Raw genomic sequence first — 21,118 nt, forward strand, 5'->3', positions numbered from 1 at the left:
TCTTTTACCCTTGATGTTATTGCTAAGGTATTGTGCTATTGTCTGTTTCACGTCTTCCACAGCAGGAATGATCCAAAAAGTTTTTCTTGTATGTGACAAAAGCACCAGCTCATGAGAAAAGTTTAAAAAAGGTATAATGAAGTTGGAACTACCTTATTTTCTTCATAACTCTCAGGTGGCATTTGGAGTGGATTTAGACCTGCAGAAGGATAGATTAATTTTCCCTAAAGCCATTGAGACATGTCTGAAAGGGATGGTCTACATAGCCAGAGACGTCTTCTTTGAGGTATGACTTCACTACAGATTTGTAAGGAGTTTCTGTGGTGATGATATTATAAACTGTTTGCGATCCCCAAATCTTGCATTTCCAGTACAAGCTGAAGAACCGACCATTCATTAAGAAAGTGAGGGAAGCTTGCCACCTGCTGCGCACCACTGGAGCTAAGTGGATTAATGACCGAAAGACTGCCATGCAAAACGGGGACGACGTCCCCAAGGACATCCTCACGCAGATCATCAAATCAGCTGGCAAAGGTTATGGTCCTTAAAGTTTGATTTGATTAGATAAGAAGAATTTGGAAAGATTTGGAATGCGTCATGCTCCTCCGGCGTCGTGACGCTTTCGGAGTTCTGTGTTGGGGTTGAAAAAGAACGTGTTTCTTTCCACTTCACCGCCAGAATGCTAGGGGGGGCGGTGTGGTTTCCAGAGGGTCAATTGCAAAACTCTTTGTTTACTGGTGCGTTGGTGTGTGTGGGGAGTGCGTGATAGAGCGATGGAGAAAGAGAGAGAGTGATTATAATTGTCTTTAGAGCAAGTTGTGACTCTAGAGTCATAGTGAGAGAAACATAGTGTCTCCCCTGTATATCAATATCGTGATATGAGACTAGATATTGTCTCAGAGTTTTGATATCGTAAGACGGCATAAGTGTTGTTTTACCCTGCTTTTAAAGGTTGCATTACAGTAAAGTTGTCATTTTTGGAATTCACCAGATTGTTGTAACTGCCTTTACACTCTTAGTCATTATATCCACATTACTGCTAATTATTTATCAAACATCTTATTGTGTAAATATTTTGTGAAAGCACCATTTGTCAACACTACAATATCGTTGCGGTATCAATATTGAGGTATTTGGTCAAAAATATTGTGATATTGGATTTTCTCTAGACAGGACAGGCGAGTTAATATATATGTATACATTAGTTCAACTTTGAGTCCAACATGGATTTTGATGTTACAAATTATATGGTTACTAAATATATTGGTATACTTGTTGAATTTTTTTTCTCCTTACTATTCCAGAGGAAAGCATGACTAAAGAAGATGAAGAGTTGATGTTGGACAATTTTGTGACCTTTTTCATTGCGGGTGAGTGTGTGTCGTCTCTGCTTTGATGTGTGTAATGATCCATACAGAACCTTGAAGCTGTGCTTCATAGTGAGGCTAACAATGTTATAGGGACACTTTCAATAAAACATATATCCCTCTTAATCAGAATGTCCGCTATCCACCAGTTTAGGTGTGAATTCTAGACACATTTGGAGTTAAATATTACTTTTCAAGTTTAAAAATCCCCACTCCTATGTCTGTGTATTATTAGCATCATCACTACCATATATTTAAGTCCTACTTTTTTTTGGTGGTTTTGATGAACTGTTCCTTTAAGCATGACTTTGGGGTTTTGAAGGTAAAGTTCTATCATTTTAGGACAAGAAACAACTGCTAATCAACTGGCTTTCTGCATCATGGAACTCGGGAGACATCCCGACATTCTGGAGAAGTAAGAAGCAAAAATGACGTGCAGAACCGCTTCACACTGTCGCTTTTGAATATTGGTTTGTTCAGTTGGGTTTTTATTTCTCAGAGTGAAGAAAGAGGTGGATGATGTTGTTGGGATGAAACAGGAGATCAGTTATGATGATCTGGGGCAACTGGTCTACCTCTCACAGGTACGTGGAGTTAGGAATAGATGGTTTAGCTCTTCAGGAAGAAAGCATGTTGTGAATCACTGACTCTCAAGTTAGTCTATACGATACGTGTTCTTGTTTTCAATTTGAAAAATGGCTCCATCTACAAATGACACACTAAACCGAGATTTGCATTTATCTACTTAAATGTACTTGAATAGATTTAATTTGTTAAGACATTGACAAAAGATCACCCCGTAACCTCCTCCCAGGTGCTGAAAGAGACTCTGAGGATGTACTCGACAGCTCCAGGCACGTCTCGTGATCTACCCAAAGACATTGTCATTGATGGCATCCACGTACCTGGAGGAGTCTCATGTTTTGTGAGTACCTCTAATGCAGGAAGTTTTATATTAAGTTTTTTAATTTTTTTATGTACAAAAGCACAGTGGCACCTATAACTTAAACAAGTGGTGCCTATGGCCACTTGGCCAGTGCAAATGCAAATGACAAAACCGGTTTTGGGGGACAGTAGTTAGTAGAGCTGTTTAGAAATGGACTGTTCCTATAACTACGTTGTTGTAACTACTTGGTCAGAAAGAGGCTAAAGCTGCACTTTCTCCTATAATATAAAACCTTCAGTAACACAAGGTACATTCATTTTAACAAGTTCAACTCTGTAATCTCAGATTTTAAAGAATTGAATGATTTCTCAAAATAAAAAAAAATACTCCTGCGAGAAGGAGACGGGGCATAGCTTTCTGCCCATAATGTATCATAATGCATTAACATGCCACAACCTGAGGTACAGTAACTATTGATCTGCTCTCAATGTTCTGAAATTCAGTTGAGCTCCTATGCGGCTGGGAGAATGGAGAAATTCTTCAAGGACCCGCTGACATTTGATCCAGACAGATTTCACCCAGATGCTCCCAAGTAAGTAGCATACAAGTTTTCTAAAAACGACGCAGTTTATTTTTAGTCTTAAAGGTCCCATCGCATGAAAATTGCACTTTATGAGTTTTTTTATTAATATGAGTTCCCCCAGCCTGCTCTGCCTTTGAGAAAATGAAAAGCTCAGATGGGCTGAGCTGGAATTTGCCCCTTATGAGGTCATAAGGAGATAGGTTACCTCCCCTTTCTCTGCTTTGCCCACCCAGAGAATTTGGCCCACCCATTAGAAAGAGAAAGACATCATGGCTTTCAAAAGAGCAAAGTGGCAGTTGGTCAAGGCCTCACCCATGGCCTTCAACTTGCCCCCCCTCTCTTCTCCTCAAAATCTACAGACTCAGAAGTGGCACATACTAAGGAAAACTCATTGTAGGACTGGCTCTAGTGGCTGTAATTCTGCACCAAGGCTGAATTTTGGAAAAGAGATTTCAGTAACAGTATGAGCGGACCACTAAGGCCTATACAAAAGAGACTTCAGATACAGTATTAGCTGACCACTAAGGCCTAAATAAAAGAGACTTCAGATACAGTATTAGCGGACCACTAAGACCTATATAAAAGAGACTTCAGAAACAGTATTAGGGGACCTCTAAGATCTATATAAAAGAGACTTCAGATACAGTATTAGGGGACCACTAAGGTCTATATAAAAGAGACTTCAGAAACAGTATTAGGGGACCTCTAAGATCTATATAAAAGAGACTTCAGATACAGTTTTAGGGGACCACTAAGCCATATATAAAAGAGACTTCAGATACAGTATTAGGGGACCACTAAGGTCTATAGAAAAGAGACTTCAGAGACAGTATTAGGGGACCACTAAGGTCTATAATTAGATAATTTGTTTATTAGTCCCCAGTGGGGAAATTACTGCACTACACTCTGTGTACACACTTTTGTTAGTACTCACACACACAGGCCTGAAATACACACACACATGCTCAGGACATATACATGCACTATACATGGAGAGATGTCAAAGTGAGTGGGCTGCCAGCTGAACCAGCACCCTGGGCGGTCAGGGGGGGGGGGGGGGGGGGGGGGGTACCTCCTTGTGTACGGGGGGTACGGCAGCGTAGCCCCCGTACACAAGGAGGTGAACTGGCATCTCTCCAGCCACCAATCCACGCTCTCAACTTTTTGGGTCCATATGGGGATTTGAACCAGTGACCTTCCGGTTCCCAACCCAACTCCCTATGGACTGAGCTACTGCCACACCAATATATAGAATATATATATAGAAAAGCATCCAAAGAGCACCATGTCATGGGACCTTTAACATTTTAGAACACTGATCGTTGTCCCAGATGAAAGCAGGTAAACATTGTACATTAAGGGATGCTGTCTTTTATCTACTTTACAAGGCCGTATTATTGCTACTTCCCCTTTGCACTCGGTCCACGCTCATGCCTAGGACAGAACTTTGCTCAGGTGGGTGATGTCATAAATAGTCAACACACACAACAACATAACAATGCATGAAATGAACTCAATGTGTGTTGGGGCGATTGCAGATGGAGGCTAAAGTGGTGATGGCCAAGCTGCTCCAGAGGTTTGACTTCCCCCTTGTGCCGGGACAGACCTTTGACATACTGGACACTGGCACACTCAGGCCAAAGGGTGGAGTGGTGTGCTCTGTCAGACACAGGGATCAAAACAAGTAAATGGTCTTACAGGGCCGTATAACATGAGAAGAAACAAAAAGGGTTCACGTGGTGTGTACGGGTTTTTGGTTTAATTAGACTAGCTTACTGCCTGCAGCTCTGTACTCCTGCCTTAGCCAAAAGCATCTTATGCTGCAGAGTTTTATCACTTTTCTGTGAATGTTTAGCTTTTATATAGAAAATATTATCAGTGCTTGCTTTAATGAAACAAACAGTATTTCCACATGCAGTTATGAGTATGAATTGCCCCTTGGGAGTTAATAAAGTTTTTTGCATCTGTATTAGTTATTACTGACCACTAATAAGCATATGGGACCACTTTTCCTTCTGTTGATAGCACTTGAATTTGCTGTATCTGTCCCTCTGTATCTCGGTGTAACTGCTCTCCTATACCCACTAAGCTTCTACACTTGTTTTGTGCCTTTAACACTGATATACAAATGCTGAATTAAAGCATCATTTTTTAGAATTAACTTTGTTGTTTTTGTACACATACAGATGTTTTTTGTTTCTGCTGCAGAAATGACTTTGTCTGTTTTGCACTTCAATAAATGAATGATAAATTTAATGCCTGCCAGTGGGATTTTATTCCATGCTGTGTATGTACTCAACCTGCTGTGTCTGGCTGTTACTGACAGTGTACACACGGGGGCGATCGGACCTTGCAAAAAGCACATCTAAAAAGCACCTGTTAAGATACAAATTAATTAGAACGCTTCTTAACTTAATTTAGGAGATTTTTCATTTTATTTTATTTTTAAATATTATATTAATATTAACAGTTGTTGAGTGAGTAATTACATTTTAATCAGAGGCCAATCTTGATGGAATGGCAGTTAAAGTCAATTTTTAAATTCTTTTAATTAATTTTTACTAATAACAGTGGAACAGTTTGTAAATAGTAAAAGCTAAATATATACTACACAAATCGCTTTAAACATGTGGTAATATTTTATACAGTTTATGGTACTTGAAGTGAAATAGGCGTTCTCTAGTGCTACTTCTTTTATGAATCATGTGTTTTTCTCAGTCCTGAACTCGTTACTGTCTCTTTAAGAGGGCGGAGCCTGCGCCCTTTGAGACGCCCCCGCACCTGGAGAACTTGACAAACTTTAGTCTAACTGGCTTTGGACTAGCTTTCTGTCGTTCCAACGTAACAGTCGTTAAAATGTCATTTTCCCATGTTATTTTGAGCTGGACTGCTTTGTTTCCGCTCTTTCTGATTTTCATATCGTTTATTGGTTATTGCTTATATGTTAAACACATTCACATGAAGTATGACCACATACCTGGGCCACCGAGAGACAGGTAACGTCAAGTGCATGGTTTGTCGTTAAGTTGGTTCTAGCGTTAGTTAACTATATTTGTTTTCTTGTCACCTAGCAAGCTATTGGCTAAAAATCATTGAGTTGTTGACGTTACCTGGCACGTTTTGATTTTTTTTGCCCACAGTTTTCTCTTCGGACATTCACCAACCTTTTTAAGGAAAATGAGAAAAGGTGACAACATTCACGACACGTTGCTAGAATGGTAAGCACAATTATGTTTCATGCATTGAAGACAACAGTAGGCTTTGTGAATGTTAAGTACTTAGTTGCAGCAAGTCTAACTTGACCCAGGCAACATGGCTGCCAGGTGGTTCTATCCATAGACTGGACAGTGTATGTTGTAACGCTAGCCTATCCTGGTGTTCCGGTTTAACGAGAGACCCATGTTAACTCGAGACCAGCTATATGCGTCTGTTGTTGTCATAGTGACGACAGCCGTTGAAAACGAGAAGAAAATACGTAGCTGTCCGCGGCAAAGCCTTTTTGTTAGGTTGCCATTAAAATGTTAAAACGTAACGACGTGTGCATTTTCTCTCTGATTTGTCTTTGGAGTCTAGTCTGAGGAAACTTGTCAGTCGCGTTTGGAATTTGGAATTGGAAGTTAATTACTCTTTTTTTTTTTTTTTTTTTTTTTCAACAAGGCTAGAAAAGAAAAATCCTACCACACTAACTGGGAACTATTTAACTTTGAGTCAGGAAAATTCATATGACATTATGGAATCTCTATTGCCAAAGCTAGAAAAGCAGAAGATGAGGAAGTCATAAGTAAAATTTCCTCAATTAGTCAAAGACCCCACCCCCCCCTCCCGTGGAAATTTCAGGGGAGGATAAATTGCTTCTTTTACAACTCCAAAACAAATTAGATGACTTATATTGACCAAACGTGAGGGAGCCTTTGGAAGGTCTAGGAAGAGATGGCTGGGGGGGGAGGGAGAACGAAATTCTGCATCTGTTTTCCTCCTTGAAATATACCGAGCCAAAATCAATTCTGTCTATAATTTAAATGTTAATCTAGTCATTGCTGCATTTCAAATTTTTGTTCCAAATTTCATAGCAATCTATACAAGTTAAAATATAATGAAGTTTTTTGCGGTAAATAACGTAAGAAAGATTAATGTGGCAGACAGAGATTATTGTGACAACCCTCTTACAATTCAATTGCACTACTTAAAAACAATAAATCCCCCGGCACTGACGGTTTAACTGCAGAATTTTACAAAGTGTTCTCAGATCACTTAGCTCCATTTTTCCTACAGGTTTTTACTAGGTTTTTAGGGTATAGAGACTGATGCCCTTCCTCCTAGCCTCACTCAAGGGCTGGCGTGCTGCATTACACTGCTGAGACTTATATTTACTCACAAAAGGTAGCTATGAGTTTAAATCCAAGTTGTTAATGACTTTTTTTTCTACTTTTAAAAGGGCTAAGCTAAATACTTTTCTACGTGACGCGTGTTAACTTAAACAGGCTCTGAAGACGAATAGCTGTGTTCAATAAAACGTATTATAGACGTTAACGGGAAGAGCAACGCTGCGTTACTGTTTTCCTTAACAGCAAGGCAAGGCAAGGCAGCTTTATTTGTATAGTACATTTCAGCAACAGGGCAATTCAAAGTGCTTTACGCAAAATCAGTTAAACAGATAAAACACAAGTACAAACAGTTAAAAATCATAAGCATTAAAAACCGATAAAACACATAGACAGTTTAAAACAAAATAGAAACATTAGGACACATAAAACACAACAATAAAAGTTACAGTGCAGCATAAGAAATGTAAAGAAACGAGCATTCATTTAAAGAAAAGCAGGCCAAGTTTCAAATGCGACTGACAAGTTTCCTCAGACTAGATTCCAAAGACAAATCCCGGATAACGTACACGTTATGTTTTAACATTTTAATGACAACTTAACAAAAAGGCTTTCACGCGGACAGCTACGTAGGCTATTCTCTTCTCGTTTTTAACAGCTGTCGTCACAATGACAACAGCAGACGCATTTAGCTGGTCGCCAGTTAACATGATCTCTCGGTAAACTGGAAAACCGGTGTTAGCAAGTCAAAATTACATCTCATATCTGTACTACGATGGTACGTGGGACCTGACTTGACGACGTTTGTTCAGTTTTTTGCAGTTGAGTTTCTATATTCTGATGAAAGACGGATGTGATGTAAACCACAGTGCTTAACCCGTGGTGCGCTAGTTAGTTACCTGTAATGATGAATATATGACATGTCATTTACAGGGCCGAGACATATGGTCCTGTCTGCAGAGTAAATATTCTGCATGAAGTTGCAGTCCTTGTGACCTGCCCAGAAGCGACCAAGGTAAACACAGCCCCTTCCAGTAGTTATACCAGTATAATCACCAGTAGCATAAGCATCCCAGATAGTAAATAGTTATTGAAACAACGTAACATCAACATCCCCAGGGCTTAAAGTAGAATTGCCAACTTTTCCAGTGAGATTTGGTGGGTCCAACCCAAATTTTGCATAGTACAAAGCCATTTCTTTGGCTGTTTCGCCATCATTATCCTTCAGGGTTTTGAATTTGTATTTATTTTGTGTGGGGGGATGGGGGGGCTCCCCAGCCCGGGATTTTGTTTTTTTGAAGAAAAAAAACTACTTTCTGGAGTTTTGTGCAAAGAAATGGAGAAATCAAGTCTTACCTATGGTCAAAACTGTAGGGTTAAGAGCCTTTTCCTTGTTGTAGCATCAACAGGTATTAGGGCATTTACATTAATGTTTATCAGTCATTACTTGATTACACACACTGTATGTGCCAAACATAATGTGCCACATGAAGAGACAGTAGCATTTGACAGTAGCAATATCTGAGAAGTTTTGGGTCTGTGGTGACCTGGTCCACACAAATTTCCTTCTCCCATTCTCTCTTGAATGGACAAACACACACACACACGGTTCTCTGGCTAGGGACCCAAAGTTAAATTAACGTTCTACCAAAGGGACCAACTGACCACTGAAATTCTAAAGAAAGAACCACCGATTTGCATAAATTCTAATCCTTTGAAACTAAATGGATAGATATAAACATTACATCTAGAGATGTACAGAGGTTAGAGAAGCACAAGTGGCCCAACGTTTCCCAGCTATGCTGTTTATCTTACTAAGATTTTATAAGACCAATCATTTTTCAGTGAATGCAAATCAAGTGACTGCAAAACGTTATGCTACTTCAAAAACTCAGAACAACCAAAAACAACCAAACGGGAACGTTGCGTGGCAGTACAGTGAAACCGCACAAGAACGTTACATTTGGTTGGTTCTGTTAATGTTTAGGGAACCTTATAACCCGCTAGTTAGTTACCTGTAATGATGAATATATGACATGTCATTAACAGGGCCGAGACATATGGTCCTGTCCGCAGAATAAATATTCTGCATTACGTTGCAGTTATTGTGACCTTCCCAGAAGCGACCAAGGTAAACACATCATCTTACAGTCGTTTTACCAGTATGATCACCAGTAGCATAAGCGTCCCAGATAGTAAATAGTCATTAAACAACGTTACATCAACATTCCCAGGGCTTAAAGTATTCCAGCACCGTGCCTTATCTCCGGCGTAAGGCCATGAGAAAAAAAAAAAAAGGGAACTTGCATGCTTTTTAATATTTTTTTAATGCGCTGAGTTTAACCTATCATCGAACTTCCACCTACCAATGAAACAAGTTCTAGCCAATCAAATGCAAAGTAAGGCGTGTCTTTGCCAAAAAGCGAGTCTCCTGGAGACCATCTCCACGTTTAATCATAAGCCAGAGATCAACAGGATTTTAAGGGTAATGGATATTGAAACAATTTTGATATCCCAGCATATCTCAACAAAACTTTAATGGTATTTTAGTATAGGCCTACCACTGTTTTAATCTAAAAAGGTATAATATTAAAACATTATTAGGCTATTATCCTGCTTTATTGGCAGCCAGGATGGGCTATGAGGAAAATATAGAAACTATGGCAATAAGCCTTTTAGGCCAGACTTTCTAGCACAAATGACACCCCATACATTTAAAAAAAAATGTGCGGGAGTTTCCCGCTCAACTTTAAATCAATGACTTTTCAACACATTGACAATATCGCCCGGCAATTTTAATGCTTAATCAATCATGAAGATAGCTATAGATCAATGTTGTTCCAATGTTGCTCACATCAACAGTAATAATGTCAGCTTTCATCAATATGGTAATGGTGATTCAACATGGAAAAGCATACAGTGAGGAAAATAAGTATTTAAACACCCTGCTATTTTGCAAGTTACCCACTTAGAAATCATGGAGTCTGAAATTGTCATCGTAGGTAACTATTTATTTATATGATACAGCTGCTAATAAGTATTTGAACACTTGAGAAAATCAATGTTAATATTTGGTACAGTAGGTTGGGTTTTTCACCAGGTTTGCACACACTGCAGAAGGGATTTTGGCCCACTCCTCCACACAGATCTTCTCTAGATCAGTCAGGTTTCTGGGCTGAGAAACACAGAGTCTGAGATTCCTCCCAAGATTCTCTTTTGGATTCAGGTCTGGAGACTGGCTAGGCCACGCCAGAACCTTGATCTTCTTCTTCCAGAACCACTCCTTGGTTCTCCTGGCTGTGTGCTTCGGGTCATTGTCATGTTTGAAGACCCAGCCTCGACCCATCTTCAATGCTCTAACTGAGGGAAGGGGGTTGTTCCCCAAACTCTCGAAATACACGGCCCCGGTCATCCTCTCCTTAATACAGTGCAGTCGTCCTGTCCCGTGTGCAGAAACCCCCCCTCCCAAAGCATTATGCTACCCCCCCATGCTTTACAGTATGGACGGTGTTCTTGGAATGGTACTCATCATTCTTCTTCCTCCGAACACAGTAAGGGGCGTTATGACCAAAAACTTAAAATACTTATTTTCCTCACTGTATATATTTTATAATATTAACTTTACAAACAACTTGTCAAATATTTTTTATTTAAACAGCCAAACAAAAGTGCAAAACAGTGGTCCGTATAATACAGCAAAGTACACCACAATCCTTCCTTGTGATCAAATGTTTCACTCCAAAACAAAGAGAGGAAATACAGGAAGAGCGAGACACAATAAAAACACAACAGTAAGAACAATGTCTGCAGCTGAAACACCTTGTCCTTCAATGTTCCCTCTTGTCATTGGCTCTGTTTCAGGAGATCCTGATGTCCCCAAAGTATCCGAAAGATAAATTCTACAACAGAATCTTCAGCCTGTTTGGTCAAAGGTAATTTGTCAGATCAGATTAGTTATACTTTTCATACTTTTTCACACAACAGTGTAATCTGTGATACTGTGAATATGTAAAATGTATGAACTGACAACAACTTTTGTTTTATGTGTGTGAGTATTATCAGCCCCCTTGTGTTTGGTTCCCTTTAGTGTTTGGTTATGCCGAATCATTTACAACCTCATATAGCTATTTTGAATGTTCCATGTCTCTTTTCAAGGTTCCTAGGCAATGGCCTGATAACGGAAACGGATCATGAGAAGTGGTATAAACAGCGGCGCATCATGGACCCTGCGTTCAGCAGCTTGTGAGTTATTTAAAATCACAAAGATTATAAACTATTTATATTTTATATCAAGTGTTTGCAATCATTGTAGATTCTGTTTAGATTGCGTGTATCTTTTGCTCTGGTTAGTGGAATTATGACCATAAAGTTCTATTTTGGTCTCATCTGACCACGTAACTTTCTCCCGTGACTCCTCTGGATCATCCAAATGGTCATTGGCAAACTTAATAGAACTTTGGAAACGGTGGTCCCAGCTCTTTTCAGGTCATTGACCAGCTCCTCCCGTGTAGTTCTGGGCTGATTATTCACCTTTCAGAGAATCACCACTGAGACCCCACGAGGTGAGATCTTGCATGGAGCCCCAGTCCGAGGGAGATTGACAGTCATGTTTAGCTTCTTGCATTTTCTAATGATTGCTCCGACAGTGAACCTTTTTTCACCAAGCTGCTTGGCAATTTCCCCGTAGCCCTTTCCAGCCTTGTGGGGGTGCTCTTTGGTCTTGGCCATGTTAGTAGTTGGATTCTTACTGATTGTATGGGATGGACAGGTGCTTATATGCATCTAACGACCTCAAACACGTGCGTCTAATTTAGGATAATAAATGGAGTGGAGGTGGACATTTTGAAGATAGACTAACAGGTCTTTGAGGGTCAGAATTGTAGCTGAAAGACAGGTCTTCAAATACTTATTTGCAGCTGTATCATACAAATAAATAGTTTAAAAAATCATACACTGTGATTTCTGGATTTTTTTTGTAGATTGTGTCTCTCACAGTGGATATGCACCTATGTTGAAAGTTTCAGACCCCTCCATAATTTCTAAATGGGAGAACTTGCAAAATAGCAGGGTGTTCAAATACTTATTTTTCCTCACTGTATGTATGTATGTATGTATGTATGAATGTATGTATGTATGTCCCGTTAGTCCACTTTCTAAATCTACTACATTTCCAGGTATTTAAGAGGTCTAACCGGCACCTTCAACGAGAGGGCAGAGAAACTGATGACTACTCTTACAGATGTCGCTGATAACAGGACAGAGGCCAGCATGCTCCACCTCATGAACTCTTTTACCCTTGATGTTATTGCTAAGGTATTGTGCTATTGTCTGTTTCACGTCTTCCACAGCAGGAATGATCCAAAATGTTATATATAATATATAAAGGTATAATGAAGTTGTAACTACCTTATTTTCTTCATAACTCTCAGGTTGCATTTGGAGTGGATTTAGACCTGCAGAAGGATAGATCAGTTTTCTCTAATGCCATTGACACATGTCTGAAAGGGATGCTCATTGTAGCCAGAGACGTCTTCTTTGAGGTATGACTTCACTACAGATTTGTAAGGAGTTTCTGTGGTGATGATATTATAAACTGTTTGCGATCCCCAAATCTTGCATTTCCAGTACAAGCTGAAGAACCGACCATTCATTAAGAAAGTGAGGGAAGCTTGCCGCTTGCTGCGCACCACTGGAGCTAAGTGGATTAATGACCGAAAGACTGCCATGCAAAACGGAGACGACGTCCCCAAGGACATCCTCACGCAGATCATCAAATCAGCTGGCACAGGTTATGGTCCCTAAAGTTTGATTCGATTAGAAAAGAAGAATTTGTAAAGATTATTTGTTGGGGTATTCTTAAGGCCGTTTCATGGTCGTGTGTAAACTCCACGCTGTTGCTACGGCGTCATGCTCCTACGACATCGTTCCCCTTTCGGAGTTCTGTGTCGGAGTTGAACGTGTTTCTTTGCATCATGGTGCATTTCACCACTAGAATGCTAGGGGTGTGTGGTTTCCTGAGGGATGTCATAACATGGCACGATAACTCACGCTGAAGGTAACACATTGTTGCAGCTTTTCCCTGTGTCCTGTGTAAGCAATGAAGTGGATTTTATATATTATATAAGCACACAAGTATAAACACCAGGCCAATTTACGTAGGCCACGGTGAAAGCTCTGAGTGGAGCCTTCGCACAACCATAAAAAGGGGCAGCAAGGGGCCGTGGGTCGGAATCAAACCCGCGTCTGCTGACGATACCAAGAAAATGCAAACTTCCCTCTGTTGTAATGGGGTCACGGCGGTTGCAAACAATGTTTTTTTGTGGTTTAGTGCCTAAGTAAAAAAGACATTTTAAACCTCGGAGAATAGTATGACAAAAAATGGAAGAACCACATGTTAACTACAAGCATCTGTATCTCAACATGTCATGTGCATCATTACCGTTCCATAAGATTTGCAGAGCAGAAGTGTGGTTTTAAGCTACTACCTGTTCACAATCCGATACAGTAGACAGGCCAGTTAATATGTACATTAGTTCAACTTTCAGTCCAACATGGATTTTAATGCTACAAATGATATGAAAAGATAACTAAATATATTGGTTTACTTGAATTTTTGTTGTTGTTGAATTTTCTCTTTTTTTATTATTCCAGAGGGAAGCATGACTAAAGAAGACGAAGAGTTGATGTTGGATAATTTTGTGACCTTTTTCATTGCGGGTGAGTCTGTGTCGTCTCTGCTTTGATGTGTGTAATGATCCATACAGAAGCTTAAAGCTGTGCTTCATAGTGAGGCTAACAATGTCAAAGGGATACTTTCGATAAAACATGTATCCCTCTTACCTAGAATGTCATCTATCTACATAGTTATTCACAATAATCCTTGCTCTTATGTCTGTGTATTATTATCATCACCACCACTTATATGTACCACTACTTTTGATTTGTTTTTTGATGAACTGTAATCAAAAACACAGGACTTTGGGATTTTGAATGTCATTTTCTAACATTTTAGGGCAAGAAACAACTGCTAATCAACTGGCTTTCTGCATCATGGAACTCGGGAGACATCCTGACATTCTGGAGAAGTAAGAAGCAAAAATGAGGTGCAGAACTGTTTCAGACTGTCGCTTTTGAATATTGGTTTGTTCAGTTGGGTTTTTATTTCTCAGAGTGAAGAAAGAGGTGGATGATGTTGTTGGGATGAAACAGGAGATCGGTTATGATGATCTGGGGCAACTGGTCTACCTCTCACAGGTACGTGGAGTTAGGAAAAAGATGGTATAGCTCTTTAGGAGTGAAGCATGTTGAGAATCACTTACTCTCAAGTTAGCCTATACGATACGTGTTCTTGTTTTCAATTTGAAAAATGGCTCATTCCACAGATGACACACTAAACTGAGATTTGCATCCTCTCTCAAAGAAATTGACCCCAAATCACGCTGTAACCTCCTCCCAGGTGCTGAAAGAGACTCTGAGGATTTACTCGACAGTTACTGGCACATCTCGTGATCTACCCAAAGACATTGTCATTGATGGCATCCACGTACCTGGAGGAGTCTCGTGTTTTGTGAGTACCTCTAAAGCAGGAAGTGTGACACAACCCAAAAAGGTTTTATTGTTAGTTTTTTATTTATTTATGTACAAAAGCACAATGGCACCTATAACTTAAAAACGGGTTACTGTTAGACAGGTGAGGTTGAGACAGTAGCCGCTTTCCAACCGGTTTGCAGTTCTTATCGTTCTTGTAACGCTTTTTTTCACTCCTACCAGTTCCTACCAGTTCCTATGGCCACCCTGTTTTGGGGGAGAGTACTGTAGTTAATAGAACTGTTTAGAAATGGACTGTTCCTATGACTACGTTGTTGTAACTACTTGGTCAGAAAAAGGCTAAAGCTGCACTTTCTCCTACAATATAAAACGTTTAGCAACACAGGGTACATTCGTTTTTAAGTTCAACTCTGTAATCTCAGATTTTAAAGAGTTGAATGACCTCTCAAAAAAAAAAAAAATACTCCTGGGAGAAGGAGACGGGGCATAGCTTGCTGCCCATAATATATCATAATGTATCAACATGCCACAACCTGAGGTACAGTGAATATTAAACTGCCATCAAAATGTTCTGAAATTCAGTTGAGCTCCTATGCGGCTGGGAGAATGGAGAAATTCTTCAAGGACCCGCTGACATTTGATCCAGACAGATTTCACCCAGATGCTCCCAAGTAAGTAGCATACAAGTTTTCACAAAATCATGCATTTTAATTTTTTGTTTTAAAGGTTCCATGGCATCAATATGAGTTCCCCCAACCTGCCTATGGTCCCCCAGTGGCTAGAAATGGTGATAGAAGTAAACCGAGCCCTGGGTATCCTGGTCTGCCTTTGAAAAAATGAAAGCTCAGATGGGCTGAGCTGGAAACTTGCCCCTTATGAGGTCATTAGGATCACTGGTTTGCCCGTGCTGAGAATTTGGCCCACCCATGAGAGAGATACATCATGGCTTTCAAACGAACAAAGTGGCAGTTGGTCAAGGCCACACCCCCAGCCTCCCCATGCCCCCTCTCCTCCTCAAAAGCTACAGACTCAGAAGTTGGACTGACTCTAACGGCTGTAATTCTGCACCAAGGCTTAATTTGGGGAAATAGACTTCAGAAAAAGTATTTGGCGACCACTAAGGTCTATGGAAAAGAGACTTTAGAAACAGTATTAAGGGACCACTAAGGCCTATATAAAAGAGACTTCAGATACAGTATTAAGAGACCACTAAGGTCTATAGAAAAGCATCCAAAGAGCACCGTGGCATGGGACCTGTAACATTCTAGAACACAGATCAATGTCCCAGATGAAAGAAGGGAAACATTGTACATTAAGTGATGCTGTCTTTTATCTGTTTTACAAGGCCATATTATTGCTACTTCCCCTTTGCAATCGGTCCACGCTCATGCCTAGGAAAGAACTTTGCTCAGGTGGGTGATGTCATAAATAGTCAACACACACAAAAACATGACAATGTATGAAATGAACTCAATGTGTGTTGGGGCGATTGCAGATGGAGGCTAAAGTGGTGATGGCCAAGCTGCTCCAGAGGTTTGACTTCCCCCTTGTGCCGGGACAGACCTTTGACATACTGGACACTGGCACACTCAGGCCAAAGAGTGGAGTGGTGTGCTCTGTCAGACACAGGGATCAAAACAAGTAAATGGTCTTACAGGGCCGTATAACATGAGAAGAAACAAAAAGGGTTCACGTGGTGTGTACGGGTTTTTGGTTTAATTAGACTAGCTTACTGCCTGCAGCTCTGTACTCCTGCCTTAGCCAGAAGCATCTTATGCTGCAGAGTTTTATCACTTTTCTGTGAATGTTTAGCCTTTATATTGAAAATATTTCAATGAAATAAACTGTATTTCCATATGCAGTTATGAGGATAAATTGCCCCATGGGAATTAATTAAGTTTTCTGCATCAGTATCAGTTATTACTGACTACTAATAAGCATATGGGACCACTTTTCCTTCTGTTACTAGTAGTGATGGGCTAATGAAGCTTTTGTGAAGCAGTGAACCACTTAGAGGAATTGGTTTGAAAATGGGTTCATTACTAGAAGCTTCAGTAACAGTGATCTCGCCTGGTGATGTGCCAAGGCTGCATCTAAATTATCCCGACAAGATAGTGGACAGGAGGCTTTTAGACTAGTGGCACACGGGTATACTAACAATGGGGTGTCATTCTGTTTAAAATTAAAATTGATGAATTTGTGTATTGGGGAAACGGAGGATGTGCTGGGAAGATATAGCACAAGTGGATCTTTTCAGCATAGGAGCGATCATGCACCGCTGTACCTCCACTGTGGCTTCCATATTAATGATAACCATTTGGCATATTGTTTTTGGGAATCAACTTTACTGTTTTTGTACACGTACAGAGGTTTTTTTCTGCTGTAGAAATAACTTTGTGTGTTTCAATAAACTAATGATTAATTTAATGCCTGCCAGTGTGATTTTATTCCATGGTGTGTATGTACTCAACCTGCTGTGTCTGGCTGTTACTGACAGTGTACACACGGGGGCGATGTGACCTTGCAAAAAGCACATCTAAAAAGCACCTGTTAAGAAACAAATTCATTGGAACGCTTCTTAGATTAATTTAGGAAATTTCATGTCCTCTTCTCTTTAAATGTAGTAACAGTGTTTGAGCGGGTAATCACATTTTAATCAGAGGCAGATCTTGATAGAAGGCCAGTTAAAGTCAAATATTTAATTGAGAAACTATCAGTAATTGGGCCAACAACAGTTCCATTGCTTAGAAAGGAGCAATGACAAAAAATAACTAGCTTTTACTAATAACAGTCAAACAGTTTGTAAACTGTAAAAGCTAAACTACACAAAACGCTTTAAGTATGTGTTCATTATTTCGTATAGTTTTTGGTACGTGACTTTTTCTCAGCCCTGAACTCATTACTGTCCCTTTAAGAGGGCGGAGCCTGCGCCCTGTGAGACGCCACCGCACTATTCATCTACCTGCTGCCCACTTCTTTGCCATGTCTTGATTGGTTGTCTTGGCCGATAGCCTCTTGAATGATTTCAAACCCGAATGTTTGGACAAGAAGGAGGGGGTCCGCTGCTAATTCCGAGACGGCTGAGTTGAAAGGCTTCAACTATCCGTGCACCACCAACACACCACCACCACCACCTCAGTAAAGAGGCTTATCCGAGGAGCGTTGTTGACGGTAAAACGCGTTCAAGAGAGCACCGCCGGTAAAAGAAAAAAGTAGGCTTTCAGAAGTGTCGTGTTCAAGCTTATTTGGGCTTTTTTTATTTTTAGCTCAAATTAAGGGTTAGCTAACACTTCCATTCCAGTTAGTTGCTCTTTCTGTTTATTATCGTTCGAACGGAGCGACGTCCGGAGGAAACGGTGCACATTGCGAAGGGACACGGTGAGTTGTGCTGACGGGACTCGGCCCAGGGGACCAGGACCTGATTGGAAATCACTGGCATTTGATTTTAAATCACGTGTTTCCCTTTTGTGACGGAATGTGAGTACCAGCAGTTGTTTCCGAAATTCATAAATCATTTTCCCTTCAAAGATAAGTGAGGGCATTCAGTTCACGCACGGGTTGCCATAGCATCACTCCTATTTTCTTTTTCGTTATCGGCCTGTTGAAGAGGAGGGCATGACGATACTTGCATATTTTGGACGATGTATTCGTATTTTAACACAATTCCGCAACTGAGGCTTGGTTAAATTAGTTTTGACAGTTTTTAATTCAAGGCACCGTGAACACGAACCGACAGGCTACTCACAGCAAAGACAGCCATGGCTAAAAACCCGTCCGAGGGAGCGAGGGACGAGCTGAGCCAGCTGACGGACGAGGAGATGCTGCGGTTCAGCAAAGAGGAGCTGGTCCGGAGATTGCGGAGGGTCGACGGCGAGAAAATGAACTTAATGATCGAGCATGGCAACATGATAAAAGACATCAACCGGCGGCTGCAGCTGCACCTGCACGAAATCCGGAGTCTGAAGGAGATCAACCAGAAGCTGCAGGACGACAACCACGAGCTCCGGGAGCTCTGCTGCTTCCTGGACGACGACCGGCAGAAGGGCAAGAAGCTGTCCCGGGAGTGGCAGCGCTTCGGCCGCTACACTGCCAGCGCCATGTGGAAGGAGGTGGGCACCTACATGATGAAGCTGAAGGAGTTGGAGGCCAACCAGGGCACCGTGTTGAGGGAGAACTCTGAGTTGAAGGAGATCATCCTCATGCTGGATGAGGAGAGGAACGGAGCAGGCTCCAGGAGCTCCATAGACAGTCAGTCCAGTTTAAGCAACCTGAACGGCGGCACCGGCACGGTCAGGGATGTTGGGGACGGGAGTAGCACGTCCAGCACAGGTAGTGCTGGGAGCCCCGATCACCACAATCACAACCACATACACAAGCCCGTGTCAGAGAACAGTAAGCTGGGCACCACCATGAGGAGGTCCATGGATGACCTGTCAGCCCCGCACCACCACAGGAGCATCCCCAATGGACTTAATGGTGAGTAGGCCTACATACACTCCCTCCACCTGTGGGAACTCACCTCTTTGTCAAAATCTGCAGGCAGTCTTAACCAGAGATGCTTCAGTCTAAACAATCAGGTCTTACAGTAGGCTACATAAAACGTGGGAAAATGGCCCTTTTGATTATATTTCCATCTTTGAGGCCAAAAGTTACTTTAATGAGCTTAGATAAATGACTACAAATTAGGCTACCCTTAACTTCAAAAGAGCTCCAGCTAAGAGACACAAGTTTTTGTTGCCCTTTTGAGGCCTGCCTTTGGCAATTATATTATTATAATGTAGATCATATTGTAATTTTTTTGTAGTTCAACTCTCAAAAGACATATTTAGGACTGCACAAAAGGAATAAAATATGCGATATGTGTTTTTGAGTACCGCGATAACGATATTACTTGCGATAAGTAAACTAAAATGTACTTGTGTACTTAGTTCTGCATACCTGCTGCTAAAATACAATTGCTCGTTGAATTTCAAACAAAGGGAAATCATTATTCAACATTCTTCTGAGAAATTGGACATTGAATGAATATTAAAGGCACCACTTAAAGAATGGCAGTTGCATTTAAATGTGCAGTTTTCTACTCACATATTGTTTTAACTAACACATTAAATCTCTGAGTGTCAAGTGCAATATGTTGCAGCCTTTTGCAATGTGTATATGGCACCAGTTGATACTGCGATGACGATAAAAAAAACAATATCTTGTGCAGCCCTTTAATGCAGCTGGCCTATTACATCTGTATACCTCTGGTTTCATTCCTCATAGATACTACAGTCAGGATGTTATGCATGTGATTGCACTGACTGCATATGCTGATCAAAACTGCTGTGAAGGATTAACATGGGGGGGGGGTCTTGGCTTAACCTCACTGTGAAGTCTTGATTGGGGTTATTACGACACATACACATATGCACACAGAGTGTCCTTAAGAGGCCCTTTCAGTCCCGCGCTAGCCCATCATTGGAGTCTGCTCTGATTTAGGTCACTGCACTTGTGGTCCTTAAGAAAGAGGACTTATTGTAATAGCTTTTAAAGGAGGGCACAAGCTAATTGATTTATTTTGTTGTTTGGGGTCATGCGCTGATTATCATTGTTGCCTTTTTGGTTGTGGAAGAGCACTCATGTCTGCTTAGGGCCCATTTGAAATACATGGCGTGGGACCAGAAATCAATGTCCCTGTGTTAAGACCTAAATACACGGCTGAAAGCTTCGAGCTGGGATGAAAATGCCCTGATGGAACAGGAGGACACTAAGCCTCGTTTAGCTAGCACATGGGCTGATAACTTGCCACGATCTGTTTGGCAAAGGGAATAAAATCTGGTTCATGGGAGGAAACAAAATCCCACACCCAGTTTTAAACTTTATTATCATCATTATTCTTTTATCCCTGATTTACAAGGACTGGGCAGCAGCGGCATAAAGGAGCTCAACGCAAGCAGTTTCAAATCAGATCACTTAGGTCAAATCTTATCTATCAGGCATTCCCGGACATCGTACACTGTGAAAACTGTGAAGGTAACAAATACAAAAGGTTTGAAACAAGCATTAGCGAGAGCCGAAGGGAGCCCTTAATCCGGAAACACTCGCACGCCAACACACCCATTTTTGGGGCGGTGCCATTACGTAACATCAATATTGTGCCTTCAGTGACCCAGCACCTCTCTTAAGCTCTTGTTTCTGTTTTCTGATGTGTGTGACATTATGTGCCGCCGAGGCTCTGCGTGCTCATTGCTGGCAGTCTTGCACAAATTCCAACACACACACACACACACACACACGAATAATGGCACGCCTGAAAGACCTGCTTCACTTGAGAGAAGGTGTATTATTTCATTGTTAAAACCAGTGCATTGGTAATGAGATTGATGCTATCTAGTCCTAAACAAAGCTGAGCATTGCTAACCTTTCTGGT

The 21,118-nt window shown here is 41.0% G+C and overlaps 2 protein-coding genes across 10 annotated transcripts in view; both read left to right on the top strand.

The window, feature by feature from the left end:
- LOC117961088 (cholesterol 24-hydroxylase) overlaps window positions 1-16,921 on the top strand; it is an 18,321-nt gene extending 1,400 nt beyond the window's left edge. Inside the window, exons 2-16 of one of the 6 annotated variants that reach the window (XM_034899480.1) lie at window positions 5,693-5,832; window positions 5,977-6,054; window positions 8,092-8,173; window positions 11,020-11,090; window positions 11,314-11,400; window positions 12,333-12,471; window positions 12,588-12,698; window positions 12,784-12,946; window positions 13,810-13,875; window positions 14,171-14,243; window positions 14,328-14,412; window positions 14,615-14,725; window positions 15,289-15,377; window positions 16,052-16,118; window positions 16,202-16,921. In XM_034899480.1, the coding sequence (XP_034755371.1) occupies window positions 5,693-5,832; window positions 5,977-6,054; window positions 8,092-8,173; window positions 11,020-11,090; window positions 11,314-11,400; window positions 12,333-12,471; window positions 12,588-12,698; window positions 12,784-12,946; window positions 13,810-13,875; window positions 14,171-14,243; window positions 14,328-14,412; window positions 14,615-14,725; window positions 15,289-15,377; window positions 16,052-16,118; window positions 16,202-16,351 (1,512 nt within the window). In that variant the 3' untranslated portion in view covers window positions 16,352-16,921. Of the gene's footprint in view, window positions 1-5,692; window positions 5,833-5,976; window positions 6,055-8,091; window positions 8,174-9,207; window positions 9,290-11,019; window positions 11,091-11,313; window positions 11,401-12,332; window positions 12,472-12,587; window positions 12,699-12,783; window positions 12,947-13,809; window positions 13,876-14,170; window positions 14,244-14,327; window positions 14,413-14,614; window positions 14,726-15,288; window positions 15,378-16,051; window positions 16,119-16,201 lie in introns of all 6 variants that reach the window. The other 5 variants (XM_034899481.1, XM_034899478.1, XM_034899479.1 and 2 more) reach the window with 5 other exon arrangements.
- A 716-nt stretch (window positions 16,922-17,637) lies between these two features.
- ccdc85cb (coiled-coil domain containing 85C, b) overlaps window positions 17,638-21,118 on the top strand; it is a 37,651-nt gene continuing 34,170 nt past the window's right edge. For 2 of the 4 annotated variants that reach the window (XM_034899482.1, XM_034899483.1), the window contains exon 1: window positions 17,638-19,182. In XM_034899482.1, coding sequence (XP_034755373.1) covers window positions 18,465-19,182 — 718 coding nt within the window. In that variant the 5' untranslated portion in view covers window positions 17,638-18,464. The remainder of the gene's footprint in view (window positions 19,183-21,118) is intronic. The other 2 variants (XM_034899485.1, XM_034899484.1) reach the window with 1 other exon arrangement.

This window comes from Etheostoma cragini, chromosome 18, assembly GCF_013103735.1.
Source record: "Etheostoma cragini isolate CJK2018 chromosome 18, CSU_Ecrag_1.0, whole genome shotgun sequence".
Taxonomy (NCBI): domain Eukaryota; kingdom Metazoa; phylum Chordata; class Actinopteri; order Perciformes; family Percidae; genus Etheostoma; species Etheostoma cragini.